We start from the raw sequence: 10901 nt of genomic DNA, 5'->3' as shown, positions 1-10901 counted from the left end.
TTAGCTGCTGTCTAGATAAACCGCAAATGGCGCCCCTCACCTCGTGTCGTGTTGCCATCCGGTAGGGCAGCGGCGGCGCGGCGTGTGCCGCGGCCGCGGGGGTACAGGGTGTTGTAGCGTACCTGCTCCGCCTCGGCGTGTACTACGTGGTGTTGTCTTGCGTCGGCATCGCCGGCATCTCGCCCTGCCATGTCCCGTCCCTGCCTCCCTCCCCTTGGCAGCTGGTGGGATGCTTGCTGTGCTGACGTGGTGTAACATGGCCTCCCTGGCCAATCATTGGCTGCCTCGTCGTCGGCTTGTCACGCTCACGGCCCGTGCCTCGCTCTCTGATTAATCTTGCCTCTTCCTTACTCCAGGCTCCACGTTCTTGATATGGTTCGGCCCGACGCCGAGGCTCGCCGTCGCCGACCCCGACCTCATCCGGGAGATCCTCGTGTCCCGCGCCGACCACTTCGACCGCTACGAGTCGCACCCAATGGTGCGCCAGCTCGAGGGCGAGGGCCTCGTCAGCCTGCGCGGCGATAAGTGGGCGCACCGCCGCCGGGTGCTCACGCCGGCGTTCCACATGGAGAATCTCAAGGTCAGACAGCCAGCCTGCAAGCCTTGCCTCTGCAACGATCTTCTTCTTGTTGTGGTGAATTGTACTGATGGCACATTGGGACGGAATGCAGCTGCTGCTGCCGTTCGTGGGGAGGACGGTGGTCGACATGGTGGACAAGTGGCGCGACATGGCCGCGGCGGGGTCCGGCGAGGTCGAGATCGACGTGTCCGAGTGGTTCCAGGTGGTGACGGAGGACGCCATCACCCGCACGGCCTTCGGCCGGAGCTACGAGGACGGCAAGGCCGTCTTCAAGCTCCAGACCCAGCTCATGGCCTTCGCCTCCGAGGCATTCCGCAAGGTCTTCATCCCTGGATACAGGTAACCAATCAACTAACGTGACGTCATAATTCAATGTTTTGTGCTCTAATTATCTATAAAGAACTGACATGGTTTCCATGCGTGTATGTGTACAGGTTCTTGCCAACCAGGAAGAACACGAGCTCGTGGAAGCTGGACAAGGAGATCAGGAAGAACCTTGTGACGCTCATTAGCCGGCGACAGGAAGCCGCAGACGACGAGAAGCTCAGCGGGTGTGCCAAGGACCTCCTCGGGCTCATGATCAACGCGAGCAGCAACGGCGGCAAGGTGAGCCCCATCACCGTGAACGACATCGTGGAGGAGTGCAAGACGTTCTTCTTCGCCGGCAAGCAGACGACGTCGAACCTCCTGACGTGGACCACCGTCGTGCTCGCAATGCACCCCGAGTGGCAGGAGCTCGCCCGGCAGGAGGTCCTCGACGTCTGCGGCGCTCATGACATCCCCTCCCGCGAGCAGCTCGTCAAGCTCAAGACAGTAAGCTCTCGCGCCCCCTCCCTGACAAAATTCTCTGATCACCCGATGAGATTAACAATGTCCGATCCGGCGATGAGCTGACTCGTGCTGGGGTCTCATTGGCAGCTCGGGATGATCCTGAACGAGACGCTGCGGCTGTACCCGCCGGCGGTGGCGACGGTGCGCCGTGCCAAGGCCGACGTGGAGCTCGGCGGGTGCCTGATCCCACGTGACACGGAGCTGCTGATTCCGATCATGGCCCTGCACCACGACGCCCGGCTGTGGGGCCCTGATGCCACGCAGTTCAACCCGGCGCGGTTCGCCAGGGGCGTGGCGCAGGCCGCCGCGCACCCGACGGCGTTCATCCCGTTCGGGCTCGGCGCCCGGATGTGCATCGGCCAGAACCTGGCGCTCCTGGAGGCCAAGCTCACCGTGGCCATCATCCTCCAGCGGTTCGACTTCCGGCTATCTCCCAGCTACCTCCACGCGCCGACGGTCCTGATGCTCCTCCACCCGCAGTACGGGGCGCCGGTCATCTTCCGGCCTCGATCATCCGAGCCGTCCGATCATAATCGGGGCATGTGAGAATATGATGAAGCTACTAACCAACCTTGTCAGTGTCGATTGCACCTGGCAGAATGACCAATAACCTTCCTCAGGCTCAAGATGAGCTTACTGCTTTGTCCTCAAGACGAGCACAAAGAAGCACCCCACTGTACTGTACTAACATATATATACTGCTGAAGACGGCAGCAGCAGCAGCAGATTAGATTAGTAGAGAAGAAGCGAGTAGGAGCGTAGAAGGCTTGACCTGTGCCTCCCAATTTTTCAGTCGTTTTGGGTTGATGATTTCCTTCCTTCCATCTTGGATGAGGTTTTGCCGGGTGTGGTTGGTGTGTGAAGGATTGCAAACTGTACACATGTCGTGTCCCGTCTGTTCTTGATACATGAATGAAGGAAGGAAAAAAAAAGGTGACCAGGGAAAAAGAGAGCGCCAAAAGGGGGAATGCGGGCGTATGGAAGATGCATGCATGACCACAGTGCGTCTGTTTACTTCCCTGTCATTGTTCTCTCCTCTCTGTGGTCCTCTTGTGATGCAGACCAGAAGCCATTAAAGGAAGAGATGGGTGCCTTGCCGGGTGCTGGCCATTTAAGAGTACCTTGCAAAGGGAACAAACGGGTGTGCCACTGCCACAGCCGGCGGAAGAGTAACCAAACGCGGCAGCCAAGAAAGCAAGCAGCAGCAGGTGGTGGAGTGGATATAAACCAGACTGATGGCAGCGGCGGCGTACGATGCGAATCATCAGCACCTGCTCTGATCTGCCAGCGCCAGTGCGCCACCACCACCCCATCCATCATCAGCTTCAATTCATTGCCACCTCTCTGCGAGGCCGCGGCATCAATGTGTTGGATAGATCATGGATGGCGTCCAAGGCTTGTACTGGTACGGTGCCCCGCCGGCCACCAAGCTGTCACCGGCCGCGGGCCGACCAGAGGACCAGAACTGTAGCGGCCGATGAGCCTCGCCTCCTCCCCATAAAGGCGCGGCGAGGAGTGGGTTGGGGGGCCCTGTCGCGGTGGTGGTGGTGGTGGCGCTCGGCCCTGCTACTGTTCATCTCCCCTGTCAAACTGCGCTGGCCGGGCACAGCAGCAGCACACTGCCATATTGCGTTGCTTCGAGAGAGCGGAATGGCGATGGGGTGGTGAGATGGCCACCTGCAAATGCCGCTGGATTGGCCTGACTCCACCGGTTGTGGGGGAGCAGTGAGTGAGCGAGTACTCGCGACAGGCAGGCGAGGGCTTTGCTCTTGGGATCTGCAAAAATGATTCAAATTTAGCTTTGGATCTGGATCATGCCAAGTAGTACAGCTCAGGTTCATTTCATGGAGCACAAGAACTCCGCCCTGCTCACCTGCTTACCGGTTTTTACGGGATTAAACAACTGCAGGTTTCCATGCAGGCACTGAGGCACAGTTGTCTTGCACAGTAGAATGTCTTGCAACTCCGGAATTAGATATACTGATGATGACGACTGATGTGCTGTTACAAGCAGCTGATGCGGCTGTGATTTGCTGGACTCGTGCTGCTTCTTGTGTTAAAGAATCAGGGGCACTCCACAAGCTGCAGAAAACCATCTAGTATCAGCACAAACAAGCCGCCGTCTAGGGGTAATTGAAAACCAAAAGTACCTACCATATGCCTACAGCTCCAATCATTCATCCGTAGGAAAACAAAAGGTACTCTGCCAAGTGTGCTGTATTTGTACAGCAGCATTTACATATACCCCATCGGACTGTTCCTGCATCAAAGGTTTCACAGAGTGCAAGTGGTAGCATGATGCCGGTATGTATAGTTTCCTTGCCAGAATCAAAGTTTCAAGTGCATGGCTCCTTTTTACCTCATTCGTGAAAAAAGGCAAAGGCATTAACAGAGCAGCCACTGCACTGGCCAGGTGGAGCGCAGGCTCTTCTCCCCACCTGAGGGAGTTGCCTCCATCAAATGCCTTTCTCTTCTTCCCAAGGTCCGGTTCAATTGGGCAAGCAGAAAAAACTCATGGCAGCGCGACATCCAACATCTATTGCCCATTCTTCACCACAAGGTATTGCCAAACTCCTTTAGGGCTGTCGCTTCATTCCTACCCACCCTTTTCCTTTCAGAAATGCTGAAACAACAGACACTGAAATATATCAGAATTCAGAACCGTAGTGTTTTTACATGTTCGCTACCACTTTTGTCTAGTGCCAAGACGCAAATGCAGCCAACAGGCTCCAGAAAAATACAACTGAAAGTTAACATGTTACGACTCTGAGCAATCACATGTATACAACCAATTAATGCAATTTAATTCGGAATTCAAGTCGGGAGGGGAATGGAGGTGTTATGGGGAAGAAAGCTTTCATCCTAGAGATCTCCAAAGGGCTCCACCCCCGTGTTCCTCTCGAAGGGAAGCTCTAGATTTGTAGCTCCCATGTGTTTCTGGTCCCCATAACGGAAGGCATGTGCCAGAGGGCATCCTTCCTTTGCCCTCCATAGTCCATACTAGTGAGATGACATTCTTCTTCCCTATCCCAGCAACGTGCCATAAAGAAATGAGGCAATTGACATGCTAAAGAGCATGTGACCCCAACACACCGCATGATCACCTTTGCAACTATAATAAACACACAATGGGTTAACCCTGTTGATTGTTTTCACGAATAGGGTTAGGGCTAACTACTGCATACCACACAACTGGGGATACTGGGCCCTCCACTACCCCTAGCCGACATGAGAAGCATGCTTTATTATCAAAATCCGGACGCCTAGAAACACCTTTATCATCACGATGGCGGCATGAAAAGTCGTGAAACATAAACAAATGAGCAACTTATGGACAAGTTTATAGGAGGAAGTTATGTTTAGCCTCACTAGGAGGGTTAGGACCGTTGCAGAGCATAGTGAAAAACATCAGACAGCATGGGACTACACTGACATTTGTAAATGATCCTAATGCGTGATGCAAATTCACAACATGGTGCAAAAGTGTGCAACATTAGATTTCTGCATGCAATGATCATAACAGGCTAGCTTTCTTTTCGGGACTCATCATTCATGTGATCGAAGCATGCAAAGAGAAGTACTTTGCAGTAGCAAATGATAAGGACCATGGATTCGGACTTTAGGATGGTTGGATGCATGTTGCAGGATGATACAAATTCAAAATGGATACCGCGAGCAGAAAAGGGAGGGAAAGTCGGGAGGGATGGGACAAGTGGATCTCTTAATACCAGGGAATCATCTCTTGTCCTTTCTCTACTGTAGTCCCTTTTGTTTGTTAATTTGTGCAATCTGGTTCCCCTCCTAGGGGCAACACACAGCTGCTTGTACATCTCACCAATAATCTCCAGATCTCTGCTGCTAGTCAAGTATGTGAATCTCCAGGAACCTTCTTTCCTTACACCAATCAATCTGAAACACAAATAATTATTCACTCTTGGGGAGCTTTCCAAAAAAGATCTTCAGTCTTCATGTAATAATTGTTTTTTGAAACGAGATGTAATAATTATTCATACTACAAAAAAGAGATTGCACGATCATAAGAACTTGAATAACAGTAGCTGATATTATAGTATCAGAATCGCCAGCTAATGTAAAGTAGCTGAATCAAGGCACCCTCCATGTGATAAAAAACAAATGGCACTCCTATACTGGTATTTATACTGTAATATATAAAGTAATGAATTAATCAGGATACATGCATACCAATGCTATATGGATATTGCATTTCTAAAAAAAAACTAAAGGTTGTGCAACACTTGTACTAGTACAGAACCTCCAAGTGGTGAAACATAACTTAGTCATTACAAAAAGTGTCTACCAGCACTAAAATGGAACCTTGTTGCCTTTTTAAGTCAGGCCAACTAAAAAACAAATGGACACAGTACGTTCTCGTACAATGATGGAAGGGTGACTTGTTAACCCATCAGTGCACTGTGCAGCCACTCATCTACTATAAATACTGTTACGTACTTGTGTAATTTATAATATACTCAAAATAATATGAGCTAACAATAAATCAGATATGCACGTGAATTCACTGATGAAGCGATACAGGAAGGCCCAATGTTACTGTGAAACACTACAAAACATTCAAGCCAAATTCTCAAAATACAAATTTAAGAAGGGTATAAAAGTGGCATTACCATTGCAGATTCCATATTGTTTGCAAGCGAAGCTTTCCTGTTTATCTTTTTTTTCAGAAACAAATACCACTGTCGTTATAAAGGCAATACATCACGTTTGATTCTTGAGGAGATTTGAGTAGACCTCACAAATATCTTGTCAGCTAGTAGCAAGGCTAATTTAAGTCCTTTTGTCATTTCTCTGCAGCACCTACAGGGTGTAGCTATACTGGAACTGATTGGCACAGAGGGAAAATGAAATGCCTAAACAAACAACAACTCATGAGAGGCAGCAAAGGTTCGAATCAAAATGAGCCGCTGGTACGGAAACATAACAGAGCACATGCTGGGTAACGGAATGAATTAATGTAATGGTCCACCATTGTGTATTGCAGCACTGGTTCTACCACCAAACACAGACCTGATTTTGAAGCAAGAAAACACTGAGCAAGTGACAGAAAATACATGTAAAAGATCCCCTCTCCCGTACCTTCCGGCACAGACCAAATGACAGGATCCAGAGGGTCTACCGTCACATGGCACAGCAGATCCTCCAGAAAGCTTCCCGTCTGTTAACAAACTGTACCTCCGACAGCCGTCCGACCAACGTCTGCACAGCTGTGATGGGGGTGTGGAACGCCGTATTTTAACAAAGACAAACAACCCCCAAGCTCTCCCCTAATTCCAATACCACCACAGAAAACAAATCACAGGGACACTCACATGCCAACCAAACCTTCTCCCAACTCTAAAGATATGATGAGCATGACATGCATGGAGTGCACAGCCCCATGGATTCCAGCTCATATACTTAGCAAGTGAGACCTCGAAGACCCCAAATCTACTAGTTAACTACCATTAAAAGTCCCCAGTACATTCCCTAAGTTCCATGACCATTGTGCTACTCAAATCCTTCATCAAGTAGCACATCTGTTTTCTGATTAGTCTGATTAACTTGAAGCAGTAAGTCTATGCAAACCGTTGTGGCCCTTGGCCCTTGAATTATGCCAATCTGTCGGGGAGTAGTAGACAGCAGCAGCGCGCCAAGCTGCTTCCTGATGATTGAAGTGCTTTCAGCTTTCACTGCCCTCAAAGCAAGACAGTTGCTTGGCTACCTTTATGTTAATTGATAAATGAATTCAATGCTGTTATCAAATTAGCTGCATCCACTGGCATGCACAGTGCAGGGAGCAAAGCAAGATCGGTACAAGTATTTCATTACCATAACTTCCAGTGGGGCTTGACCCAATGACGTAGTCCACTCCAGATTGAGAGCAGATTTGAAGATAAATAACTAACTGCTGATATTACATATCTTGCACAAAGTGTTCTATACATGCATTTGTAGCCGTCTTTATGATCTGAGTAGCAAATGCAGGATAACAGTCATATCCACTGAGGGTTTGTTTGAATACGCCCATTCTCCATGTGGACTGGAGGGGACTGGCGAATTGAGGGGGAAATTAGTTCATTCCTCCTCGAGTCGACCCCCTCAAATCCACAAGGGGAATTGTTTATCCAAACTAGCTCTTAAATGGCTGGTAATCATGCATTAGAACTCTTCATAACTATCGAAGAACTTGTTTCATATCCTAAAATTTTCAATGCTCAAGGAGATATGCACAGTTAACACGAGATAGGCTAATAGAATAATGAACCCGATGGTCAGTAGATAGGGATTGGATGAAGACAAACAAAAAAGTCTGTTATATACTATTGATAATCCAGTGGTTTGTTATTCACTACTTGCTAAATGATGCTAATCAGTATGTCAGTATGTGGCAGAGGCACAATTTGATGAATTTGTACAAAATATTATATGCTATTAGTACAACGCCAAGCTCTAACCATTGAGCTAAGTGGACATACATAAAAGAAAGTGTAACAAAATCTTTCATTTCTACATAATTAAAAAAGTGTATAGGTATCTCAGTGCTAAATAAAATGAAAACATCGAGTTTCTAGGGTTTTTTTTCGGTTCAGATTTAGATGGAACTATTTAGCAAATACACACATACTGAATTAAGAAAATCACACAGGTCAGATTAGCGATATATCAATCTTCAAATGTAAAGAGAAGCAAAACGTGGTGCAGATACCCACAAGACAATTGAGTAACAAAACTACTAAGGATCTATTGGTTCTCGACCAGACCTGGCCACACCGAGGTTCAGGCGGCGCCAGACTTGTAGCAGAAAAAAAAGTTGCCAAGCTTTTGGCAAGAATTGCTGAGAAAAACCACTGAGCGGCCATTGAGGCCAGTGCAGCACACCGCAGGTTGAGTCACAAAGCAAACACAGGCTAACATGAGGTGCGGCGAGCTGTGGCAAGCTCTGGACAGGAACCAAACACGCCCTAACAATCAAGGTTACACACTTGCATGTGACACAATCGAACCGAACAAGATCAGGGGAAAAAATAGGCGAAATGTTTAGCAAAGTTTTAAGTAACCATTTTTATGAATATTAGAACACAAAACTCAGTTACGTCACACATAACGCTGTAGGCTCGTCATTTTGTAGTCCCCACAAGACAATTTTGTAATTCATTTCTATGCATCTCTCATATTTATGTACAACATAAGCATATCACAGATGATAATCAACAGATTGTATTGTGAATTTATAATTAATGCTAACATATATTTTTCTCAATATGCCAATCAAAATATCTAATAGACTGGACATTTTATTTCTAAAAACTTTCAAAATGTTTTCTAAGCATCAGTGTGATTAAATGTTTACTCTGTTTTATTAGGCTACACCTAACCATGATACAGCATGAGATGCATGCCTGCACATTTCTTTATCTAAGACTACAGTGTCTTTTTTGTTTTGGTCCAAATCACAACGATAACATATACATCTTATATTTTGTTGATTAAACTCACTTAAGAATTTCATCTATTAAGGTTTCTACACCAGAGCATCAGGAACACCGATCATTATGGATTTCTAATGTGCCTTCATTTGTTAACTTGGATACCCAGCATCTAAGCATAGAGCCTGCCTGACATTCAAGGTTGACATATTCAGTCAATGACAAAAAGGCTAAAGTACAAAATTAGGTAACAATTTATGAGAAACAATCATTCTAATTTATAGACTACATTTTAGTTGTAAATCACATAGAACATTTTTTCTAGACCAAAATGTTGAATAACCCATAGCTTTCCAAACTGATTGGTGTATAACTTGTCAAAGGCCACAAGAAACATACCAACATGGGAATATGTGATTCATACCTGTCATGTCAGATGCAAGAGCAGGCACGATGATCATGCCATTCATCTAAGAACCCAAGCTGTCACATGTCCTTCACGTGATTCTGCTCCTCTCTTCTTAAAGTGTACCACCACATGTATAATAGGGAATGGTGGCTGGTAGTCTGGCACAGTAGGCCAATTAAAAATGATGAGCAACTTAATTACCGCACAGCTCATTTCTCCAATCCTCCTTACCATGGCAGGTTCCACCAGTATAAGGGAATTATCACCTTGAAACTATGCTGGTGGGAATTATCACCTTGAAACTATCTGACATGAACAGGATGTGAAAAGCTATCAGAACTAAAATCTACTCGCTGTAGTCTGACATGAATCGAGAAGCCATTTAAGAGGAAGAACAGTCCAGATATATGGAGTACGCAGATGGTAAATGAAGCAGATATGTCTCTGAACTCTGCTACCAACCCATCAATATGCCAATGCTTTCCTAAGGAAAATAATTGGTAAATTACTGCAAATATGTAAGAACAGATAAACACAAGACTGGCAATCAATGCCTCTTGCACAGATGTGGGGCGGGAGGGAGGACCGTATTATCACTGTAAGCATAGCTGATAGCAGAACATATTCAGGACCAGGCTAGCCCAGCAGTATGCATTCAATTCAGTAATGATCATATTTACAGAGTCTGAACCTGAGTTGACTGGTCTGCATTCATCCTTGCTTACATGTACTTATCTAAGTGCAATTGTGATTTAGGGTGTTATAGCTCTGGCAGCAGGATAGCCGATGCCCTATTTTGAACAGCACTATCCCAATAAATCACTGTAAAACTAGCTTCCTCCAACTAGAAACTAATTGAATCATCGTTGCAGCCAAAAGATGAAACTCGTTGAGAAAAAAACCGGTTTAGTGTTTTTTTTTTTGAAGAAAGGGTTTAGTGTTATCCTAGTAACAGAAAAGAGTCGAAGTATGATGAAATACAGTCAAGTAACATAGCAACCTCAATAATGTCAAGTTTGCGACTTCTCAGATTGAAAAAGAAAAACAGCTGCCAGCTGCTCAATGCGGTGCAAGTTTGTATTTGTCAGACTGCAGATGTACTGATTATTCATGTAGTCAAAATCAGAATGTAGTATGATTGGCATCTTCAGTTTCCATGAAGGCATACTAGTACACTTGACAGTAAAATCTCTAATTACTAAGATATATGATCTGGAATGATACATAACTTCACATGGACAAGATATGGAGGGTCTACGCATATAGTGCCAGAACTAGAAAAAAAGCATCTCACCGGTAACAAATAGAAACCATTAGTCCATCGGCTAATTGAGAGTGGTTTTAATCTTCAGGTGTATCAGTGACATGGACATGATCCTGTCATCATTCCCCTCTTCCCATTACACAAAACATTTTTTTTATTTTTCATCCGTTACCACTTTGGCACCTGATCACGCTCTCAAATCCTCAGGTACCACCCAAATCTCATTTTCCTCCCCGTCCTCTAATCTACTGTCATAACAATCATTCTCAGTCACGCTGGATCCGAGAACCTAGGCTACCTTCCATGTAATCTATTAAACTAGTCCAATATCGTCTGCCACATATATTTGGCAGGTTTTCTGTATGTCATTAGCTT

At 46.3% G+C, this 10901-nt stretch overlaps 1 protein-coding gene and 1 long non-coding RNA gene across 4 annotated transcripts in view; one reads left to right on the top strand and one right to left on the bottom strand.

Annotated features, from left to right (window-relative positions):
• The window catches only part of LOC101781904 (cytochrome P450 734A6), a 3182-nt gene extending 893 nt beyond the window's left edge, over positions 1-2289 (top strand). The window contains exons 2-5 of the mRNA XM_004968332.2: positions 357-580; positions 672-919; positions 1015-1393; positions 1499-2289. Of these exons, the coding sequence (XP_004968389.1) occupies positions 357-580; positions 672-919; positions 1015-1393; positions 1499-1957 (1310 nt within the window). The 3' untranslated portion in view covers positions 1958-2289. The remainder of the gene's footprint in view (positions 1-356; positions 581-671; positions 920-1014; positions 1394-1498) is intronic.
• Positions 2290-2488: 199 nt separating this feature from the next.
• Positions 2489-8610, bottom strand: LOC111257383. Of its 3 annotated transcripts, none has more exons than XR_002677787.1 (4): positions 6055-8610; positions 5140-5320; positions 3285-4034; positions 2489-3187 (listed from the first exon to the last, which is right to left on the bottom strand). It is a non-coding gene; the product is annotated as an uncharacterized LOC111257383 (long non-coding RNA). The 3 variants fall into 3 exon arrangements; XR_002677788.1 differs by having other exon boundaries at positions 2489-3493; positions 3566-4034; XR_002677786.1 differs by having other exon boundaries at positions 2489-4034.
• Positions 8611-10901: the final 2291 nt, after the last annotated feature.

The sequence above is a fragment of the Setaria italica genome, chromosome V (genome assembly GCF_000263155.2).
Source record: "Setaria italica strain Yugu1 chromosome V, Setaria_italica_v2.0, whole genome shotgun sequence".
NCBI lineage: Eukaryota > Viridiplantae > Streptophyta > Magnoliopsida > Poales > Poaceae > Setaria > Setaria italica.
Note: the sequence above shows the minus strand (reverse complement) of the source record. Positions and strands in the feature narration are given on the sequence as shown.